Below are 22484 nucleotides of genomic sequence, written 5' to 3'. Positions count from 1 at the left end.
GCGGTGGATTAGCGAGCCTGGGGAGATGCGCTCGGCGGTGGATTAGCGAGCCTGGGGAGATGCGCTCGGTGGTGGATTAGCGAGCCTGGGGAGATGCGCTCGGTGGTGGATTAGCGAGCCTGGGGAGATGCGCTCGGCGGTGGATTAGTGAGCCTGGGGGGACGCGCTCGGCGCTCGGCGGCGCTTGAGGGGCGGCCATGAGGGCGGCGGGGCCGTGCGGGGAGTGCGGGGAGACGGGCACGGGCCGGTACCGCTGTCCGCGCTGTGCCAGCACATAGTGAGCGAGGGGGGCACGGGGGGCAGGGCCTGGCGGGTGTGAGGGCGCGGCGGGCTCTGTGCCGGTGCGGGGCCTCCTCCAGCCCCTCACGCTCCGTTGTCTCTCCCGCAGCTGTTCCGTGCGGTGCTGCCGGACCCACCGCGGTGAGTACGGGCCGGGAGGGGCCGGGCGGGGCCGGGGCTGCCCTGGGGCTGACCCGCTGTGTGTCCGCAGAGCGCTGCGCGCCGCATTCCAGCCAGGAGCGGGACAGGGAGCGGGGCAGGGAGAAGGGTCCCCCCGCGGCCCCGCCGAGCCCCGCACACGGCCCCTGGTCCCTGGAGGACATCCTGGGCGAGGAGGATGAGCAGGACCGCGTCCCGCTGCAGAAACTCAAGCTTTTAGGTGAGTTTGGGAATTCGGGAGTCAGCCGGGTGTGGGGATGGTGGGGCTTTAGCAGAAATACTCCCCATTCCCAGGAGTTCTGCTTGGAGCTGCTCCCAGTCGTGCAGCTCGTTGCAAGGCCTTAAAGAGTTAAATATCGGATATTTGGCCTTTCACCAGTCTCTTTGAAAGTTTATTTGTAAAATAAGGAAGGTCTTAACTTCGTTTGTAACCTTTTGAGATTACTCCTGTTTATCTTTTTTTTCTTTTTAAAGGGGAATCAGAAGAACTGAGGGCTTTGCTGCTGAACCCACACCTCCGGCAGCTGCTCCTCACCATCGACCAGGCAGAAGACAAAAGCTCTCTCATGAGGAGGTTCATGCAGGAGCCCCTGTTTGTGGAGTTTGCAGATTGCTGCCTGAGGATTGTGGAGCCTCCCGAGAAGGAGAACATCCTCCCCGAGTGAGCACGTTTTCCTTTCCTTGAGGTTCTGTGCTGCAGAGCTGCTCCATTCTGTGTCTTTCCTCAGGGTCTGGTCACTTTGCCCCTGGATTTCAGTGCTCTGATTTCAATTCAGAGTAGACAGAGATTTTTAGAGACTGGGGGTTGAACCTGACACTCTGCAGACCTGCTTTGTGTTGGTACAGAAATACTGGCAACCGTGGCAAATGTTACTTCACAGTGACAATATTAAATATATTTGCATTTATTTTAATCGACAAATACTCTGAAATGTTTTTGTTCGTTGTTTGGGATGGCCAGACACCTTGACAAGGCGCTGAGCAGTTTATTTAAAATGACATACACAGAGGAGCTGAACATTTTCGAGACCCATGAGCAAGAAAAGGACGGTACAGAGCACCTCTGATGAGACCGTGGGCAGGGCAGTGCTGTTTGGGGAGCTCTGGAAACGCCTGGCAGCTGTGAGAGCTCATATATTTTGGTCATAGAGAGAAAAAAAGCAAGAGCCCAGTCTTGCTTTTCCCTGAGACATCTGCCCTCCGTGTTACGTTGGCTGCTCCTCCCTCCCTCGGTCAGTCAGAAGTGTGCCAGTGTTGGGGAACACTGGTGGTCAGTCAGGAGGGTTGTACCTCTGAGAACCCAGCAGGAATCAGGAATATTTGCATTATTTGCTCTCTCATGACCAGCCTCTTGCTTCTCCAGGTAGTGCCAGCAGCGTTCAGTTCAAGTATTTATTGCTTAAAGCACCTGATCTGGTTTAGTTGATTGTTCTCCTAGTGCTGATATGTCCTGTAACATGTGCCTGTGTGGAGGAATGGCCCCCAAACCCCCCAAATTTGACCTATATTACATTACATTGTATTTTACGTACAAGGCATCGAGGTGGAAGCTCTGAGGTAGCAGCAGATGTGGCCGTTGAGTGATTTGAAAGCAGCAGCTTGCAGAGAGCCCTTCCCTGAAGGCAGAGGTGTGCAGGGGCCAGGCCTATGTGGGCAGGAGTTCCTTTCTGTCCAGCAGAATCTGGTTGAATCCCGTGATGGAACAGGCATCCCTGTGGGGGCTGACGTTGGAATAGTGCAGGGGGGACTTCCTGCAGTGGAACCTGACAGAGCCCTGCAAGGAAAAGAGGTGGAGAGGTCAGCTGGGGGGCTGGCCAGCTTTTGAGGTGATTTTCTTGTTCATGCTTAGTGTCTCTGAGCAGCTAGTGACTGTGAGGATAGAAGGGGACCTCCAGAGGAGTTTTAGTACAAATGGATTTAAGAAAACTGAGTACCAGTTCTATAATTTGAACTGGAATTAGCTTAAACTCTGGAGATTGGAGTGTTTAGTGCTGAACTTGCTACTGCTTCTGCCCACCTGCAGTAACTGTGACTGGTTCTTGCACCCAGAATTTTATGCAACCTCGGAAAAGTTTCCAAAAAAACCACCAAAGTGATTTTTGTAACAAGGTGCAGTTTCTGAGGGCAGCCAGTGGCTGCAGCTTGTTGGTAGGAAATGGTATCCAGGACTATTCCTTGAACTCCTGGCACCCTCCCCGTGCTGACTGGGGTCCGTGAGGTGGTTACCTGTGGGAGAGCTCTGATGGAAGCGATGCCACAGCCCAGGGAAGGGCCCTCCAGCCTGGAGCAGCCGCTCTCCTGGAGCCCTCCGAGCCAGCCCAGCAGCGCCAGGTCCCTGCGGGGCCCCGTGGCCGTGACAGGGGCAGCAGCCAGGACAAGGCCCAGGGGCCAGAACTGGACAATGGCCTGCCCAGGCCACGCTGTGTCCAAAGAACAAGGCAGTTTGGCCGGGATCACCGTGGCTCCAGGAGCTGGGAACTCCTCCCCTTCCCCCTCATCCAGTTCTGCCGCTGCCAACGCGGCCATTTTTGCCTGGTGAAGATAAGGAACAATATTCAACGAGGTTCTCAGACACCCTGAGCAGAATTTAAAGAGTCTGGAAAGGAGGGAATCTGAGAGGGCAGCAGACCCTTTGGGGCATTCCCATGAAGGTAAGGAATGGGTTTATGCTGCAGAATAGAAGCAGGACTGGCATCCTCTGCTCTTCAGCTGGAGAAGAGTTTAATGGAGCACTGACAGTGCTGCTTTTGTAGTTAGTTGAGGCAGAGCAGTAACTACTAAGAGGGAGATTCCTTCTAAAAAAAAAAAGCCTCAGTGACTGAGTTCTGTGCTTCCCTGTCCCCACACCCTCACCTTCCATCTCCTCCAGCCACGTTGGATGACTTTGGCAGCCCCGCGCATCCTTCGGAACCGACTCCTGGCCAGCCAGGAACGGACAGCTGAGGATTCAGTGGAAACAAAGCTGAGTACAAGCAATCTCAGGAGCTCTGGCACACAGTGTGAGAGGTGGCACTTCACCGCCCCTGCCACTTTAATCCCCCAATATAACTGGAAATGTTCCTTGTTCTGTTGTTCCAGCCACATTTTTGTGGAGTTACCTGCTTGGATGACAGTTGCAGACTGTTTTTCCTTGGCAAACTTCTTCTGCTTAAACCTCCTCCAGCAACACTGGATGCAAAATGCTTTCTCATTTAACACCTCTGCTCTCCTGGCTTCCAGTAGCTCCAGCTGCAGTGGGGACAGGAGCCTGGAGTTAGTGCTCAGGGCAGAGTTCTGCTCTCAACTCTTCCCTTTTCTGCAGCCTCTTGGTGTTTGTCAGAGAGCCACATCCTCATTCCAGTGTCCTGTGACTGCTGGATTAGGTGTGGGAAGTGACAGCACTCCATTAGTGCTTATTAGATAATATGGAGACAAAAATGTAAGTAGTTGGGGGGTCACAGTAGCAGCTGGCTTAAAACCAGCTCCACTGAAGGGGGTTCTATGGCTGCATCCTGCAAGCTTGGCAAAGGTACCTCTGTCTCCTTCATCTTCTTCCCCAAGGAAGCTGTGTGGGCCAGTTGGAGTAGCCAAATCTGTCAGCTGAAGGTAAGGAAAGCTGTAATCTTTCCTGGAATTGGGAGAATCCTGACAGTTCTAGACACAAGTGCAGCTCCTTGGCTCCACAGAGGCCATTAAACAAAGTGCTTCTGAGGGCTGGGCTCTGATGGATGCCTGACTGAGTTGAGTAATTTGAAGGAAAATGCCCAATTCTGGTCACACTGGCTTGGCAGGAGCACTGCCCCCACCATGGTGATACCTGTGCCAGAATCCCAATTGGGCAGGTGAGCTCCAGAATTGTCAGCCAACTTACCACAGAACTGGCCAGGAATACTTTGGTCTTCCCACAGTACACTGAGGGAGTTCCTGCTCCACTCCCTGTTTGCTCAGCAGTGGTTTGTCCCATAACAACGTTCTGCAGGATCTCAAGAACAGCAGAACGTGATGCTTTGTCTTCATCCATCACTGGAGTCTCGCCTGGAAACGAAGCATTGAGGAGGAGGAGTCACAAGACTTGGAAAGCAGGACCAAGGAATTGTCTTCACACTGAGATTTCTTGGCCACCTAGAGGGGGAAAACCTCCAGCAAGAGGGGAGGAGGTGATGGCTGAGAGCACTCAACCTCACTGGGGTTTGGGGTAAAATGGGACAGCACAGATTTCACCAGGTGCCAGCAACCAGACAACCAGCGTGGGGGGTGTTTTAACTGGGAACAAAGAACAAAAAGCAAGGAATTGGACTCAGCCTTAATGTACTGAAAGGTGCAGGAGGGGGAGACAACTTGTGCACGGGTCTCCAGCCTTCCCAGGGCATTGGAAGCAGCTACGGGGTCAGGTACTGAGCAGGACTTTTATTGCAGCAATTAGAGGTTATTAAAACCATTTGTGGGACACAGTGCACAGCTTTTTACATCATGAGACAAAGAGGTTGGCCAGATGAATCTTAACTGCAAATTCAGACGTAATTCAGAGCTGTCCTTGAAAGAGATTGTGTTGTTCAAGGCAATGCTGCAGGAGTTCCTGCAATGGGCTTTGTATCATTCCATCCTGGATACTGTTTGCTTTTCTGCTATAAATATTTCTAAGGAGATGAGAGCATTTTAAGGTACTGAAAACAAATAGGAGCAATTCTTGCCTACAGGAAGACATCTGGTGCCTGTGATGGTGTTCACGGGGCCGGGCTGATAAGGGAACCAAAAGCTTATCCCCGTGTTTGGGAAATTTGTTTTGCTTTGTTTGCAGCTTATTACCCCCTAAAGATAAAAAGGACTAAGAACCTATCACACAGAGGCTTTGCAGCTAATGGGTTTGTAATTGAGGGGGAAAGATACAGTGTGTAAGTAATTTTCCAGCCTGTACTTCCTTCCTCCACTCCATTTCCAGCCGGTGAATGGATATCCAGACATTTTACTTATCTGAACAGGCTGGTACTTACTGGTCCTGCTTCCTGCTGGTTATGGAACAGACCCACTGGGTGAAGATGGGATTAATTTGGGAGAGAGAAGGGGGTTGCAGGAACCTTCAGTATTAAATGTAACCTCCTGATGAGCTCCTCCTTTTAGGGGTTCACAGCAAAGGCATTACCTTGTAGACTGGGTTGTGTTTTTTAAAGTCCATCCTCGCTCTTGCTTAGAAAAAGAGAAGTTTGCAAAAGGTGGAAGAAGCAGCAGAATCCAGGTAAGCTGGAAGGTCAGTGATTCAGCAAGGAAGCAAAGTGGGGGAAAAAAAGAAAGGAAGGAGAAGGAACATGAGCCAAAAGGTAAGAGGTTTTCAAGTCTGCTAAAGAACCAACTCTAAATCAAATTATATTGGATGGGGGGAACCCCAGACACCACTGTAACTGTAATTGTTCCAGCCAAGAGGAACACAGAAAACCAGCAATAAGAGGAAAGATTTTAAAAAGAGCCTGCTGTAAGCATTAGGCAAATTAGAAACTCCAACTGCTGACAGATTAGAGAAGTATTCTGAGAACAGAGGTGTCCCTCGTGCTGAGCACAGTAATCACCTGACCTATGCAATATCAAATGGGTGCAGTGGTAACTTTACTTGATGGCAGAGGGATTATCTGCACAAACATACCTTTTTCCTCAGCAGTGTGAGAGTTGCTTTTATCACACACTCTTCTTTTACTGGGCCCACAGGACTTTCTCAGGATCTCGTAGCGCTCAGTGAAACGTTGGAAGGGGATCCTGGCAGACAAACACACAGTGAATTCCAGGGAAGAGTCACCACTGTGGCAAAGAACTTATCCTTTGGGGGTAAAAACTGCAGAATGGCTGCACAGATCCAGTGCAGGGAATGCAAACAGACTGATGCCTGAAGAGTCACCAACAGGCAAGAAACTACAAACTCCCAGTAGTGCCTGTAGCAAAGACTGGGCAGGAATTGTGCTTGGATATGACAATGATGAGCTTCACCCCATCAGTGCTGAGCTGTGACTATCTCAGGCCTTGCTCTGCACCCTCTAAACGTGGTCAAGAAAGCCCAGCAAGGCTGTGATGGGATGCTGAGCTCTGAGATGTCTACACTTAGATAAATGCCTTTTGTGATTTAATTTTAATTGCTAAAAATGTTGCTGTGAAGCCACGTTCAGTTAGAAAAATTTTAGTACATAATAGTCCACATCAAAACATCTTTCTTCTCAAGCTGGAAAGGTACAGTGAGCTCTCAGACAGCTTTGAAAGCATCAGTAGTTTTGAGGCCTAAAACAAAGTGCAAAATATTTGGGTTTCCTTGCTTATAAGCTCTTCTGAATAACTAATATGCCACTAATTGCTGCAGAAGTGGGTTATGCTCAAGAAGTCTGGACTCACCTGACAGGGAATCCTGCTGCACTGATGGTGATGGCTTCGACTATTCCACATGCCTGCAGCTGGCTGAGAACCTGAGGCATAAATTGGGATGGTTTAGGTGACACTCTGTGGGAGCTGCTCCTCTCTTGTGGTATCCACACCCTGACTGACCGAATGCAGCAGCACATGAAAAGCCAGTGGGGGTATTTTAATACTATTTTCTCCTTATTATTTTAACACTATTGTGCACTCAGCAAATTCTGTAAGTGTTTAAAGTCAAGGCAGCAACACTCCAGCTGCTTGTTTTCCCATCAGATGAGGGTCTCTAGTTACAGCTCTGCTCCCAAAGTCCTCAGCTGATCTCATCCAACTTGTCCTGCACTCCAGGAGCAAGCAAAGCTTTGTTTGGGAGATCCCTGTGTGCCCAGGGCTGCTGAGCACTCAGATCACCCTCATCTGTTTGAGGGCTGGGAGGGCAGCACCCCAAATAACCCAGGAGTGCCCTGGGAAGAGAACTTCTCCTACAGCAACACATAAGTTGCACCTGGGAGAGCTGCTGTGCTCACAGGCTCTGTTCTGGACAAGCACCATCAGTGACTCTGAAGGGAGGTTTTTCTCTGCAGCCTCAAAGGAGAAGCAGCTATTTCAAAATGTGCTGTGAGAGGAGCTTTGCAATGCAAAGGCCCCACAACGTCTCCAGGAAGCTTCTCAGTGAGGAAAGGCTTTGGAAAAGTTACCTCTTCTCTTTTAAAAGTCCTGGCCTTGCAGTCAGCATTGGGTTTGATGCAGCGGATGTAGTGTGGCGTGGTCCTGTTCAAAATCTGCATGAGATGTTCCAGGGAGCTCTGCACAAAACAGACACAGGAGGGATCAGGGACAACTCCACAGGGAGCTCAGCTCATCAGGGGTCTTCTGTCAAACCCAGGGAGCTGTTTTTTTGCAAGGATGGCTTTACAGACTCAGAGCAATTCTACAGGGACAACTTGAGCATAAAAATCCACTCTGTGGATGCTTTCATCAAGTTGTTGATGGTAAATTCAGAAAGTTTCCAAAATTATAGCAGGGCCATCCGTTGACACCAACCCCTCAAGAGGAACAGGTAAGAAGCAGCCTCAAAAAGGCAGGTGCCCAACTGTTAAAGGTAAAATCAGAGGGAGTTAAGACCCAGACAATAGCAGGAGTCTGAAGCTGTTTCTGTTTTACAGCTGTTTCATTTTTACATCATTTACTGATCTTCATCCAGCTCCTGTTTTCTCATCTAGTCACGAAGGCAGCTGTGGAAAGCAGGAAGCTGAAGAGGATGTACCTTGAACTTGGACACCACTGTAACAACAGGTGCTCTGTTCTGGGTTTTGATGTTATTCTGGTTGTTTTCTGTCACAGGAAATAATTTTTGAAGCAGAGAGTCCTTAGAGTTCTGCAAAACATGGACCAGCTCTGGTGGAACAGCATCCTGCAAACACAGACATGATGTGTTAGAATCTGGACTTGGGCGGACACTGCCACCTCTGCAAATGACTGAAAATTCCACATAAATAGATGGAACAGTATTTCTGATGCCAGCTTTGATTTCACCACAGCTGCAGTTCCAAATCTGACTGTGTCCATTCATTCATAGTCAAATTTGGGAACAGAAAACAATGTTTGCCTGAATATTTAGCAGATCCAGTCAAATGTGTGACTGCTCCCTCCATTGTTCTTGTTATTCAGCTTGAGTGAGCCAGAAGCCTCAGCTCTGGTTTAAAAGGACAGTCTGCAGCAAACGTTAGAAAGTCTGTTAGAAATATTCCTTTTAATTAAGAGATGGTGTTTCATTGCATCACCTATTTTACTTATTCCCTGATGGCACAACGAGGCTAAAATTTGAATACTTCCAGAATTTCCAGTAAAGTCCATGCTCTTGTTTCTCATAAACTCACCAGATTTTTTTTAGGGGAAATGAAGCACTCTGTTTATGGTTCTAAAAATGCCCTGATGCCATTAACAGTTCTGCATCCCCAGGAATGGGAGAGGCCCTGATTTGGTGATGGTCCACTTAATCCTCAGCTGAAAGGTCTAACAAAGGAATTGTTTGTGCCAGTGATGGACTGAAAACCAGAGCAAGAACATTACCCAGCTATACATGGCCTGAAGGATTTATTTGGAGCAAGGTATGTACATCCAGCACACACCCCTGAATAGACTTGTTAGTGGTGCTTTGATTTGGTCTCTCTGAAAACACCTACCTTATTTTTCTCCACCATTGCTGCCAGCTGGTAGCAGACTTTGCCAGCATAATGTGAGATGATGAAGTTGGGCTTCTTACTAAACCTGTCTCCACTTAAACACTGGTTACTAGACAAGGCTTTCTCAATCCGAGCCTGGAACAGGGCGGGGTTGGAGGGTCTGTTCAGGCGACACTCCTGCAAACGAGACAGGATTTGTCACAAAGAACTGACTCTAAAAGCTGAACCACTTCAATTTAAAATCACACAGCCTTTTTGCTTTTACAGCATGCCAGCCATGGAATATTGGGGGGGTGGGGAGGATGGGAAGTAACTGAGGCTTCGTATTTGAATCAGAACATCCAGGATCAGAGGGAAAAAGACACTCAGAACACGAGGAAGCAGTGTCATGATTATTCTGAAAACAGAGCTCTGCAGACATTGTATATCTGACAAGTTTTCTGTTCATACTTTCTTTGGTGTTGTGGGACAAAGGCAGGAAACTAGGCCAAAAAAGTTCAGGGTTCAGATCACACTTACCTCGTTCAGCAAGGAAAAAATGCTGAGAGGGTTTCCCTCTAAGAGATCAAGGCAGTTCTGGTTATCCTGGTAGTTTATGAATGACCACTGCAGGCCTTCAGCTGCATATTCTTCCTGAAGGAAGAGGGAAAGGATCATCCTGCAGCAGAGGGCACCAGAGCCTGGAACTGTGTGTCTTGTGCAGTTGATTCAGTTAATGTTTAATGAGTTAATCCCAGCTCAGCTGCTCATCCAAAGCTCAGCTCGAGTTTAAGAGCAAGATGAGAAAAAAAAACCAAACGAGGGTATTCTTGCCCAGGTAGCTTTTGAGTGTGGATCAGATCCTGCTGCAACAATTTGTCTGAGTATTTGGGAACCTCACAGATTTATCAGAGTGAGCTGCAAGGCTGATTTAGAGAGTGAACAGAGGCTACAGTCACACAAAGCCTGTCCTGGCTGTGCTGAGATTTGCCCCGAAGGGCAAGGAACGTGGAGAACTCCTTCCTTAGGCTGGGACACAGCCCTAAACCAACCATTGTGTGCCAGGCTTTACTAACTGGGCTCCTTTTAAAGCCTGATCCAAGAGGAAGTACAGAAAGATATTAGTTGAAATAATCTGCACAATATTTATGCTGAACTACAGGACAGTCTGTCAGGAGTGTTTAACAAGCTCAAGCTCTGGGCAGTTATTTTAAAAGTCTCCTGCCAAAAGCTTGCTCAGCACAGCCACTAATGGCATTTAAGTGGTTTGGGCCCCAGCCAGAGGCAGAGAGGTAAGAGGGCAGGCAGTGACTGGGAGGGGAGCAGCAAACAGAGGTCATGGAGCAGTTTCAAGGCAAGTAATTGTGTGCTTGAACTCGGTTTCCATCTTCACTGACCATTAACCCCTGGCACACTGACGAGGGCAGGCAGGGAAAAAAAGCCTGGGAATGTGAAAGCACAAACTGTAGTCAAAGGAACACTTATCTCCTGAACAAATTGACAAAGCCATGCTGGGAGGCAGGAGGTGCCAGTGTGCTGGTGCCATAAAGAAAATAATTTCCCAGATTATGCAGTTAATGGCAAAGAGCAATGTGGTAATGGAGCTGCACTGGGGGAGAACTGGAGCAGCCCTGGAAGGGACTCTGTGCCCCCAGAGCACTCAGGAGAACTGGAATTAGCAGTGTGTGACCAGTGAGGTGAGGGACTGCAGAGCCTTTAGCGTGGTGCAAATACCTCCTCTAGTGTGAAACAACACAATTTGTGAGCATTCCTAACAAACCCCAAAAGCTGATGCAGACTGAGGTTTGGTTTTACAGGTACTAACACAGCAGCTGGTTCATGGAGCTGCTCCCCTGCAGCAGGAGGCCTCCCCAGGTACCACGTGGGTGTTGGGGTGACAGGGGTCTGTTGGGCTCTGCCTTCACACTGAGCTCAGTCTGGGAGCTCCCCACTCTTTTTTTTGGGACTCTGTGCTTGAGGAAGGGAATTAACATGGCTATGAGCAGCAGCTTCCAAGAGAATCTCTAGGCTGCACTTACCTCAAGAATTTAAAGTGTTCAGCTCTTTGAAGAAAACCAAACAGTTTAACTGGCACAGTTTAACAGTGGAGCTGGATAACAGGGAACAGATTTCCAGTCTCCAGGACAGAAAGTCTGTCATTCCACCAACTGCCCCACACTCTCCTCTTTAAAAAGCCACTGTTACATCCCACTGGTTTCTGTGGCATTACTTACTGCCTGAAGGTTGCAGTCTGACCAGAGGCACAGAAATACAATTAAAGTGACAAAAGATGCTGTTTTAAAATTAGATTTTTTTTCTCTTACTGGGGGTCTCACCTGCTGTGCCTTCAGGTAGTGTGCTACAAAGTGCTGCTGCAGTTTCTCATTGGCATAGTTAATACAGAGCTGTTCCAGGTTGTTTTCAGGGAAGGCTTCAAAACCATAAACATCCAACAGGCCTAGAAGGAACGTGGGAAGACAGTGAGCTTTAGTCTAGGAGCAGCTTGAAGGACTTCCAGTGAAACCAGGGTGGAATATGGAATATCCATACCTATGAAGCTGGTCCACACCGATGGATCTGCATAGATGCTCTCATTGATGACCAGAACGAGCCACTCAAACAACCTGCAATGACAGTGGGATGGGGTGGAAGCTGCTTGCAGGGCAGAGTTCTTATCCTGCTGTTCCTGTCGGTGTCACTTGGAAGGAACAGAAATCTCTGGCACGAGACAGCAGCACTCTGAAGGATTCTCTGCCAGTGCACAGCAGAATGAAGGGGTGTTGAGAGGGGAAGGGAGGGTTACAGTGATGGAATCCAAGCAGAGAGCCAGGGGAAGGAAATCCCTCTGGCCTCCCTCTTCCCTCCCCAAGGCCCCGTGGGCTGGCACAGCCGTACCTGGCGTAGATGACTTTGGCCAGGCAGTCCCTCCTGGTCTCACACTCAGCTCTGGAGCAGGGCTTCTTGAACACCTGCTGCTGTTTCCCAGCAGTTATTGTCCGAATTCTTAAGGATTCCAGTAGTTCCTCCACAGGGATCTTCAGCAGATCTCCAGTGGTCTTCACAAAACCTTGTTCAGGAGGACAAACAGTGCCAGGTTACCTGGATGCAGATCCTTTAAGCTCTGGAAGGTCTATAGTGTAGGAAAATGACACTTCCATGAGCTCACCAACTTTAATGTGGACTTTGGATCTTTTTTACCCAAACTTGGGAGCAAGTTTTGCAAGACCAGACTCTTAATTTGGACGTAGAGTTCCCCTAGAATTTCAGGTACTCTATTTAAAATGAAGCAATACCAAGCAATTCTGAAGTTTGCCACACTGAAGTTGGTGTTTTATAGAGTCTTTCTAGTCTTTGTTACTTGTTCACCTTTTCTGAGCAGAGACCTTGAAATCCAGGTAGACAAATCAGTCATGGCCAGAAAAAAAAAACAGGGAAAAAACCAGAAAATGTAGAAGAATGAGTATTTGCTAACAAAGCATTTAAGATCTTGCTAAGCTGAGCTGTATGAAAAACAATTTAATATTAAATAGAGCTTGTGAAATCCTAGCAGGAAACTTCACTGTTCAGGACAGTTTTGGTTCTGAAGGAAAACTAGACCCACAAGCCTCCTAAAGACATGCAGAACCACCTCTATTTATGCTGCAATTTTAACAGATTATCTGTTACTCAGTTCAAGTCTTTATCATGAAAACTTCAAAGCTTTCATGTTAAAAGCCCTGCTCTCCACTCTGGCTCAGATTTCTGCAAAGTCTTGTGATGTCAGGGTAAGATTGCAATCAAGAGTCACAGTTCTGCCAATAATCCTGCTGAAATCACTGACTGATGCTGAAGTTGCCTTGACCTGTCACAGAAGGATATTGTCTCTCAGAGCAGGGGAGCATTAGAGTTTTGTTTACTCACAAAAACAAGCTTAAATTTTGGGTTGCTCATGACCTTGATAGTCTATATCAGCAGAAGGGTGCAGTAATCCTTTCCATCAGGCATCTGCACTGAGATAACAGGACTCCCTGGAGCATGGCATGGTTGTTGCCTCACCTTTGGTTTTGTCTTCCAGGTCACAAGGCTGAGATTCATCCACTGGATTAGAGAATTGGATGTTCCCAAGGTGGAGAAGGCCTGACAATACCTGAAACACAATCAATAACTGAGGTTTTTAAAACAGCTCCCCTCCAAGGCAGTGTCCTCTGAGCCTTCCTTAACCCCAGGAACAGGACAAGTCAAAACATTTCTGCACCAGAAGAAGCAAACACATTCCAAGCTTCTGTGTGAATCCCTAGTGCTGCAATTCCTGAAGGAAAACTGCAGTTCACAGGTGGAGGCTTTTAGTTAAGATCTAATATTTGGCTGTGCAACCCCACGTGTTGCTGCAGGAGCACCAACCAGCCCATGCTCTGCACGGACACAGGTTTCCTTCTGCAGCAATCCCACAGCAGGAGGACACTCCAAACCCCCCCAGCAGCCTCGTGGTGTCCCCTCTCTGTACCTGACCTTGAAAACATTGCTCTGCGTGCAGCGCTCGATGCCCAGGTGACACATGGCAGCTCTGGTCACCTCGAAGCTGTCCTCTGCAAAGCCAAACAAGGGCTGGTTAAAACAGAGCCAGGCACACAAACACAGGCAAGCAGGACACTGCACAGCTCCAGCTCGGCTGGAATTGTCACAGGACACCAAGGGAGCCAGAGGCAGTTGGGGTAAATCCCCCAGTACAGGCTGGAGAACCCAGTCCCTGACTCAGTGCTGCCTCTGTGGCTCTGCAGTGAGGCAGCAGGTGCTGAAGCCCATGCAGAGACAAGACAGTTTCAAAACACAGCCCCAGAGATGCAAATTCACCAGCCAGAAACAGCCAGGTTGAGTTTTAAGATTTAATAGTGCAAACTGAAACTTCAAAAGAGTCCCACTAATGCAGGTGGCCCTGGGTGATGGGATTGAACAGGACATATTTTTGCCTGCCTTCCTTTAAAGTTCCAGCTGTTTTTAATGGACAGTGAAACTCATCTTTACCATCCAAGTTTCTTTCAGGATTTGGCAGCCAGCGGTACTCAGCCCCTTCTGGAAGGTTCCATTCCAGCCTCTCCTCTGCAGTAGCACCTTTTGTGATCTGGAGGCAGAAAACAAGGTAAAGATTGAATTGTGCCTTTGGTATTTACAGCTCACAGACAAGGAAGAATAACATACTGGGAGGGTGATTTAATTTGGAAGCCTGGCAGACAGGGAAACTGTTAATTATTGAAAGTTGCAACTGTGCTAAATCTGGTGATTTCATCCCACTGTTTGTCAGAAATACGCAGCAAAATTAACTGAAGGCAAACCTGATAAAAAATATGAAAGTTTCTTTCATTGGGGGCCTGATAGGCAACTCTGGTCTTCTCCAAAAGGAAAGTCTGAATGGAAGCACTGCTCAGATGGTGGAATCTAGAGGGGGAAAAAGAGCAAAGATTTCAACAAAACCTCTTCACAGAATCCAACAGGTGCTGTGTTTTGTGACACCAACTGACTGTGAATGCTTTGCAGTTCACCTTCAGTTTTGTGCAAGCCTAATTTCGTATTTCATTCAGAGTTCTTAACTGCATCTCTCTTCTTCCACTGCTCTGTTTGAGAGATCAGGGTGAGAGCTTGCAGAAACAAGAAGGGAAATAATAACACTGTGAGCTGCCAGCAAAACCAAAATATGCTCTAAAGGCAGATCAGATATTCTGTGGCAGACTTCAGCAACAGGCTTGTGAAGGTTTAAAGGAACAAGACAACAGGGGGTTTACAGAGTGATTGTTACCTGTCTAGCTGGAGCTGGATGTACTTCCCAAAGCGGCTGCTGTTGTTATTCCGCAGGGTACACGCGTTGCCTGTGGAATTGCCAGGGACAGAATAATCAGAGTGGTTCCACTCTCCCATGCAGGACATACAGATAGTAAGGGTGATTTGATCCTGTATTTTGAGAGCTTACTTTTAAGGAGAGGACCAAGACATAGCTTGGATTTGTGTGCTAACAAAGAAAATTCCCACAGTGGCCGTTACTGCTTTTTGCTGTTAAAAAAGCCTCATTTACCAAATGCTTCCATGACAGGGTTGGAGTCCAACACTCTCCTCTCTATCCTTTCCACAGTTTCATTGCCTTTTGGGGAGATAACTGAAGCAGCAACAGAGGCATAGAACTTCATGAGGCAGCGAGAGGTCCAGGTCTGCAAGAGAGAGGCTTGACAATAGGGCCTTGTTTTTCCCATGTTATCAGCTGTGTCAGTGAGTGAGCAGTGCTGGCTGCTGGAGACACAGTGTGCAGCTGGTGGGGAGGCTAAAGAGAGGAACTGTGTCAGGCTGATAGCTCTGGTTCAGTGGAAACTCTGTGCCACAGACACATTGAAACGCTGTTGGAGTGGGAGTGCTTTGCTGAATGGCAGTTTCATTGAGATGTCACCATCTGGAAGCTCAGCCAGAATTAACAGCCAGTGTCTTAAGATGAAGGGAATATAAACGGATTTTGAGTCATTAACACCCAGCAAATCAGTTTGTTCTCAGGCTTAAAAATACCCTCAATATTGTCCTGAGCAGGGAAGAAGGGCCCAGGGCAGGCTCTGAACTCTCTGCTCCATCTAAGTCTCTACACAGGGTTTGCTGACACCTACATGAACTCCTGGACAGACCAGGCTGGGGCATCACCTCAGGTGCAGTTCCTGTTGAATGATTCAAACCCAGCCCTCCCAGAAATGACAGATGTCACCTGAAGAGCAGCTATATTAAGCAGAGTGTGTTTAACTGCAGCAATCACTTAATGCTTCACACGTATTTCAAGAGAGTCACACTGGAGCAGACTGGCTACGTGCTCCATCAGAGGGGGTTTTAATTCATCTCTGCTCCTTCAGTGCAACACTCTGCACTACAAATCACTGGCAGATCTCAAAACTTAAGAGCAATGTCATAAAAAAAGAAATTTTCTTACCTTCCCAGCACCACTTTCCCCACTCACAATGATAGACTGGTTCACAGGGTCCATCTGGTTTTGGACGTTTCTGTAGGTTTGCTCAGCCACTGCAAAGATGTGAGGTTTTAAATCCTGGCAGTGAAAGAGAATATTCAGATTTAAGAGAACAGTAATTACACAGTTCAACAGCAATGGATAGTAAAGGTCATCTCACATTTACCTGAAAGCAGTGCTGCTCTTTTCACAGAACTAATATTTCACTAGAAATGGGTTTTAGCTTTTAGGAGTGTTTTGCTCACACAGATTTTGAGGAGCCTGACATCTGGGTTCTGCAGAAGGACAGTTATTTCAGATACAAGCATTACCTGAGGACGAAGTGCAACATGGTACTCTCTCATAAGCTCAGGGGAATAGAGGCAGGAGAAAGGCTGGAATGGATTTAAAGCCACGAGGCTGCAGCCAGCATTGGTGTAAAACAAGTTGACTCTGTATCTTGCTTGAAGACATCTCAGAACTGAAAAATACACCTTCTGTTAGCACCTTTTGCAAAGTGTATTTGATTCATCCTGAGCCTGTTTGGAACAGAAATCCTTCAGGTATGTAACCTATTAGGTTTAACAGAGAATGAGGTGACCAAGAGAGAGAGATTGATCTAATGTACACAACAATGTCTTCAAGAGTTGTCCTTGTTTGTAAAAATCCTAAGGGATCTGCTATTCCATTCAATGAATCCTCTGCTTTTATGGGGTTTCAAACAGTCCTAGAGGGCAAATCTGTTCCCTTGCAGAAAAAACAGGCAAGAACTCCCCATCTCTGCTAGGAACAGGCCTCAGCTGCTTCTAACAGCATCATCTTTAAAAGTTGAGGGAGGAATTTACTTTTTAAGACCAATTTCATGGCTATATTTGGAATCTAAGTTAGAGCTCGTTTTCTGATGTGTTCAGTAACACCAAACTGCAGTGCCAAGGTCCTGCAGGAGTCCTGCAACAGTGTTAACTCACACCTGGCTGCCTGAACCAACACCACCCATGTGAGCTCTGCATGCAGAGCGTGCTAAGTGTGACTTTCAAAGGCTCAGAACAGGCTTTAATAGGCTTTGAATCTTTAACTACTGTGTTCATGGCCCTATTAATGCAATGAGAGCAGGAACTACCCCAGATCAGTAGCCAGGGAAAGTGATTCCTCAGGAGATCCTCCCCTGGCTGCTCCTACCTGTCGTGGTTGTCACTGGATTAACTTTGGTGAGGTCATCAAAAAGGTGCAGTTTCTCTTCATCACTGAGGAAGGCTCTAACTTCTTCTTCAAATGACTCACTGAGGTCATTCTGGATGACAGAGTCTCCTTTTTGGCCGTTTTCCTAGAGGGGGTGTCAGATCAGCACTAGTCAAAGGCTGAATCCAGCTGGACTTTCACCTCATCCACTATTCCAGCTCTTCTACTGCTCCCATGTCCAACTGTGGACCAACACAACTGCAGTTTTCCCAGCAGAGACTTTCATTTTCAGGGTACACACACCACAGCCAGGGGAGAGAAGTGGTGGTTCTGGAAGAGCTGGCCTGCATTGGCTGAAGATTTGTCCCCTTTGAATCACCAAAAATGTTCAAATCTTTCCCTCTGGGCTCCCGTGCCCTTGACAATATTGGCTGGAAGGACACACTTATTGTACAAACATAATGGAAAACTAAGAGAGATTCCAGGTCCTGTTTGTCACTTACAGGGAAAGGAGAGGTTAGATAAGAAAATGAAGAAGATAAGAAAATGAAGAAGGGAATAAATACCCTTAAGGATGTGCTAGGCACCTGCCCTGTTAAAGCCAAGGGCACAACAAAGATCCCTGCCTGCTGTTGGTAGCACAGCTCAAACCCACAGTAAATAGGTCCAGTCAATTCATGAAGTAGGGGTGAATATTTATTAGTTGTTACCTAATCTTGACTGCATGGAAATAAGCCAAGAATTCTTTCCTGGCAGTAAAATTTAATTAGCACACACAGTTCCTGGTTTTCTCTTTACCTGCTTTGGCATCTTGTCCAGGCCTGTGGATGGGAATGCTGGAGAGGAGCCTTACTTTAGGGTACTTCATTCAAATCAGACTGAAGGATGCTTAAATAAGACAAAAAGGCATTTAGAACCAAATAACTCTGGACATGTCAATCTCCAGAGGCAAAGCCCAAAGGCTTCAGACAGAATTACTGATCCCAGTGGGACCAGGCAACACTGGAAGCCTACCCAGACTATCAGTGACGGTCACATGTTCTGCTGCCCCTGCAAATAGAGCTGATTTGGAGAGAATAATGAACCTTTCCTTACATCAGGAATAAAACACTTTGTTTCTCTTGAATTAATAAAGCAAGGTTTCTGGGCAAGAAATTGCAACTTTTTGTTAAATTCCTTCTGTTTGGCCGAATAGGAAGGATTTGTGGTCTGAGGGCATCGGAGGAGCCGCCAGTGCTGTTGGAAAGGCTGTGACTCAGAGAAGTTTGTGCTGCAGCAGAAACGAGATAGGCTGCTGTCCCCTTCCTGCTTCCTCTGGAAAACTGTGGAGCCAACCCAAGGTGAGTCAAGCCCTTTGGATTTCTGTGGTAAACACAGAGATTCCAGTCACAGAGCCAGGAAGAATTCTGTCCTTCCAGCAGCCGAAACTGCCATTACTCCCACTCTATTTCTAATTCTATTTCAAATTCTATTGTAATTTTAATTCTATTCCAATTCTATTATATTATAGTCTATTTTTAATTATATTATATTCCAATTCTACTATACGATATTCTATTTTAATATATAATATTATGTTATAATTCTATTTATCCATGCTATTCTATTCCATTCTATTCTCTATTCCTATTCCTTTCCTTATTCCATTCTTACCTGGCATGAAAACACCACTTAGCGCCACGTTCGACCCCTGAGCTGATGCTCGCAGAGCTCAGGGCACCCCGCGACCCCCATCCCAAATCCCCCCGGTCCATGCCGGTTCCCCAGGAGCGGCCTTTGTGTCCGTGCGGGACCCCGGGGGACGCGGGATCCCTCCCGGCCGCTCCCTGCGGGTGTCGGGAGCCCAAGGTCGCTGCCGCCGGGCCCGGGGCGGGAGCGGGACCGGGGTTGGAGCGGGCGGGCGATCCCGGGGCGGCGATCCCGGGGCGGCGGGAGGCACGGGACGGGATGGGAGGGATAGGATGGGACGGGCCGGGCGGGACGGGACGGAAGGGGCCGGTGCGGGACTTACCGCGGGCGGCAGCGGGGCCGGGCGGCGGCGGGGCAGCGGCGGGCGGAGGAGGCGGAGGCTCGGGCGGGGACTCGGGCGGGGATTCGGGAGCTGCGGAAGCGGCTCCGCTGGCGAAAGTGCGGGCGGCGAGCGCGGCCGGGCTTTACCTGCGGGCCGGGGCGATGCGGGACACACACACGGCCCGGCCCCGGCCCCGCCGCGCTCCGGCCCCCGCCGGTCTGTGCCATCGCCCCCCGGTAAGATCCCGCGGGGAGACAAAACCCGCTGGCTTTGAGCTGTTCATTAACGCTGTGGACGTTTCACGGGTGTTCTCCCGGAGGTGGAGGAGCCGGGCTGGGCTGGGGCTGCCTCAGAGAGGTGCCAGGGGGGGATCTCAGCCGCCAGGTTTGTTGCTGACCTGGCATCGCAAAGTTCCTTAAGGTCGCGTTTTTACATAACTGTTTCATTTACACTATAGAGAAGATGGCAAAATGTGTTCTGCAGAGCGGGACATACAGTAAGATTATTCGCAATGGGAATATTCAGTGGAGTGTCTGGTATTTAGAGACCTTAAGCACATATATATGAAGAATCTTGGAGCACAGCAGGATAGGTAATGCTGGAGCTTGTCCAAGTCTTCCATGTGCCTGTAACTCTGCTCAGCTTCCCAGGCCACTGTTTCTAGCTCGGGGGGTGCTGCTCTGTGTTCTTTAAATTGAAAAGTAACTCAATAACTCCTGAAATCAGTGGTGTTTTAATGAACTGGTACGTAAGATTCCTCTTTTAAGGAGTTCTGACACCCCTGTTCTGTGAATGATCGTGGACCAGAGCAGAACTTAAAGGGTTACCGAAGCAAAGGACATTACCAGAACAGAAGAGAATGTGGCAGAAGGTGGGAGGAAGTGTCTACAAAGGTGAATGGAGCCAAAGGTTGCATGACCCAGAACAAGACAATTGAAGAAAAGAAGAAAGCTGAATAGGTGTAAAGATGAACACTAGTTTGTTAGTAGGTAGAAGTATGCATACTGTAAATTTATAGGGCCAAGTACTGCTTGTTGACAGGTTGAAGATGCTTAGCTCACAAACCAGAAATGAAACTAGTTCCTCTGTGAATAGAGGCTTGAAATAAATAATAAAGGATTCTCTTGCTGACCAGCGAGGGTGTTCGTGCCTCTGTTGCTACACTGTGCTACAAAACTAACTCAAGCTCACATTTGTGTTTTCAGAGGAAGAAAGAAGAATGTCCCAAAAACAGCTGAAGGAAGCCTTTATCAGCAACCTGAACGGAACTAGTTTGCTGGAAATTTCCGTGGGCTTGTCCCTGCCTCCCCTGTGCCTGCTCTGCAGAGGGCTCCTCCTGATTCTGTACCACCTGCACTATGGAAAACCCGTAAGTTCAAGGAAATACAGCCTGCTGCTGGACTTCCTGGTGCTGGTATCTCCTCTGCTCTTCTCCTGCACGGTCTTGTCTCCAGTCCTCTTTCTCGTGCCGGTTATCCTTGCCGCCTTCTGCGCCGGAATATTTTCCAAAATATGCAGCCAGAGAAAGCAGGAGACCAGAGTGCCCTTTGGGCAAATTGTAAAAGAGTTCCAGCAGACGTCCTTGGATCCCGAATACATTCCAGCAATAACCGTGTTCCGTGTCTATGTCAATGTGCTGACAACCATCAGCATTTTGGCCGTGGATTTCCCGCAGTATCCCCGGCGATACGCCAAAGCCGAGACCTACGGCACGGGAGTTATGGATCTGGGGGTCGGAGCTTTCGTCTTTGGCAACGCTCTCGTTTGTCCTGAGGTTCGACAGAAGTCTCACGTGGCACAACCCAAGTTTTCCAACCTGGCCAGGCAGCTCTTTTCCGTTTGGCCCTTGGTTTCCCTCGGCGTGGGGCGACTGCTGAGCGTTAAATCCATAGATTACCACGAACACACGTCGGAGTACGGAGTGCACTGGAATTTCTTCTTTACCTTGGCTTCCGTGAGACTTGCAGCATCTCTGCTTTTAGCCATATTTCCTAAAAATAAGTCTTGGATCGTGGCTCTAACTCTGGCTGCACTTCATCAGCTCATTCTCAACACTACCTCTCTGAAGACGTTTCTCCTGCACGGGAGCAGCGGCAGGGACAGCAGGGTTGGATTTCTGGATGCCAACAGGGAGGGGCTGGTCTCTCTCGTTGGGTATCTGGCCACTTACCTGGCCAGTGTCCAGGTGGGGCTGTGGCTGCTGCAGTGCAGGAGCTCAGTGAAGGGCTGGCTCGGGGCACTGCGTGTCCTGGCCCTGGCAGTCGTGGTGCTGTTCGTGTCCCTCCACGTGTCCCAGGCGCGCGCGGACCCCGTGTCCCGCCGGATGGCCAACCTCTCCTTCTGCCTGTGGGTCGTCGCCCACTCCCTGATGTTATTTATCTTCTTTGTGGCCACTGACCTCACCTTGGTGCTCACAAAGCTGCTGGTGAAGGGCTCCAGCGTGCCCTGCAGCTGGAGCGTTGCGAAGCCCCCTAATTCCAACAAAAAGCTCGGAACGGCGGCCGCGCCGGCGGGAAGGGAGGACGAGCTGCCCCACCCCTGCCTGATCAGTGCTATTAACAAAAACCAGCTGCTGTTTTTCTTGCTGGCAAACGTCATGACCGGTGCTGTGAATATCCTGGTAGATACAATCCACAGCAAGGCTGCCTTTGCACTATGCATATTGCACTTGTACATGTTTGTTAACTGTTTAATTATGTCTATATTGCACGCCAAAAATATAGTATTAAAGTTTTGGTGATTTCCACTCTGAGTGGACTAGTTGGACTTTGCTGTAGTTGAATGGTGGTATATGGAAAAATTAGTATTTTTCCTGCGTGTATTACAAAAATTAGTATTTTTCCTCCCTTTTCCTGTATTGCAATAATTTATAATTTAGTATAGATCTTTATCATTTAGTACTGATTATTTTTTATTGGTCCTCGTTACCAGATTATACAGTCAATGCTGTTACCTGTTGGAAGTTGTTACACGCTTTCCTGAAAACTTAGTTTTTGAGATTGCTGAATATTCCTGCTGCTCCTAGGAGTGAATTGTATTTACAGTTAGTGAACTGTGCTCATACCTAAGGGCTGGTGGAATTAGGTAGCGATGTATGGAGGAGAAGCCAGATGAAAAGTAAGAAAATGAGTAATTATATATAGAGAGAGGCTTAGCTGTGTCAAGATTTACGTAGTTAAGGCCCTTGAATAAATAATAGATAAGAATAATTCTTTATACAAAATATATTGAATAAGTGGATACTTAAAAATATTTTTGGCCCCAGTCCTGCAAAGATTTATGCATATGCTTGACTTTGATGGTAGTAATTGTATGTGGAATGTTAATCACATACCGAAATCTAAATTAGCCTTTGAATTAAAGCTAAATTTTATTTCCA

At 48.0% G+C, this 22484-nt stretch overlaps 3 protein-coding genes across 11 annotated transcripts; 2 read left to right on the top strand and 1 right to left on the bottom strand.

The window, feature by feature from the left end:
• The first annotated feature begins 167 nt into the window (after positions 1 to 167).
• On the top strand, positions 168 to 1360 carry ZNHIT3 (zinc finger HIT-type containing 3). Its single transcript, XM_027751642.2, has 4 exons — positions 168 to 277; positions 389 to 420; positions 491 to 658; positions 913 to 1360. The coding sequence occupies exons 1-4, from the start codon at positions 198 to 200 to the stop codon at positions 1101 to 1103; spliced, it is 471 nt and encodes a 156-aa protein (XP_027607443.1). The 5' UTR covers positions 168 to 197; the 3' UTR covers positions 1104 to 1360.
• A 22-nt stretch (positions 1361 to 1382) lies between these two features.
• MYO19 (myosin XIX) lies at positions 1383 to 19132 on the bottom strand. 5 transcript variants are annotated; one of them, XM_027751634.2, is made up of 25 exons: positions 19106 to 19132; positions 17893 to 17982; positions 17095 to 17239; positions 16248 to 16396; positions 15901 to 16014; positions 15013 to 15145; positions 14740 to 14809; positions 14279 to 14381; positions 13971 to 14067; positions 13458 to 13534; positions 13005 to 13095; positions 11865 to 12036; positions 11520 to 11593; positions 11306 to 11427; positions 9510 to 9623; positions 8991 to 9167; positions 8072 to 8218; positions 7503 to 7610; positions 6787 to 6857; positions 6053 to 6162; positions 4289 to 4452; positions 3537 to 3666; positions 3292 to 3377; positions 2665 to 2970; positions 1383 to 2212 (listed from the first exon to the last, which is right to left on the bottom strand). In XM_027751634.2, the coding sequence occupies exons 2-25, from the start codon at positions 17902 to 17904 to the stop codon at positions 2084 to 2086; spliced, it is 2901 nt and encodes a 966-aa protein (XP_027607435.2). In that variant the 5' UTR covers positions 17905 to 17982; positions 19106 to 19132; the 3' UTR covers positions 1383 to 2083. The 5 variants fall into 5 exon arrangements, with proteins under 5 accessions (XP_027607435.2, XP_039243340.1, XP_027607437.1 ...); XM_039387406.1 differs by having other exon boundaries at positions 3292 to 3666; XM_027751636.2 differs by lacking the exons at positions 1383 to 2212; positions 2665 to 2970; positions 3292 to 3377; positions 3537 to 3666; positions 4289 to 4452 and adding an exon at positions 4805 to 5655.
• On the top strand, positions 4096 to 22484 carry PIGW (phosphatidylinositol glycan anchor biosynthesis class W). 5 transcript variants are annotated; one of them, XM_039387436.1, is made up of 5 exons: positions 4096 to 7864; positions 7971 to 8915; positions 13024 to 14085; positions 18290 to 18434; positions 20311 to 22484. In XM_039387436.1, the coding sequence occupies exon 5, from the start codon at positions 20325 to 20327 to the stop codon at positions 21843 to 21845; it is 1521 nt and encodes a 506-aa protein (XP_039243370.1). In that variant the 5' UTR covers positions 4096 to 7864; positions 7971 to 8915; positions 13024 to 14085; positions 18290 to 18434; positions 20311 to 20324; the 3' UTR covers positions 21846 to 22484. The 5 variants fall into 5 exon arrangements, with proteins under 5 accessions (XP_039243370.1, XP_039243379.1, XP_039243377.1 ...); XM_039387445.1 differs by having other exon boundaries at positions 4096 to 8100; positions 8767 to 8915; XM_039387443.1 differs by having other exon boundaries at positions 4096 to 8100; positions 8753 to 8915.

The sequence above is a fragment of the Pipra filicauda genome, unplaced genomic scaffold, assembly GCF_003945595.2.
Source record: "Pipra filicauda isolate LSUMZ 115617 unplaced genomic scaffold, ASM394559v2 scaffold120_size2142806_pilon, whole genome shotgun sequence".
Classification (NCBI taxonomy): Eukaryota; Metazoa; Chordata; class Aves; order Passeriformes; family Pipridae; genus Pipra; species Pipra filicauda.
Note: the sequence above shows the minus strand (reverse complement) of the source record. Positions and strands in the feature narration are given on the sequence as shown.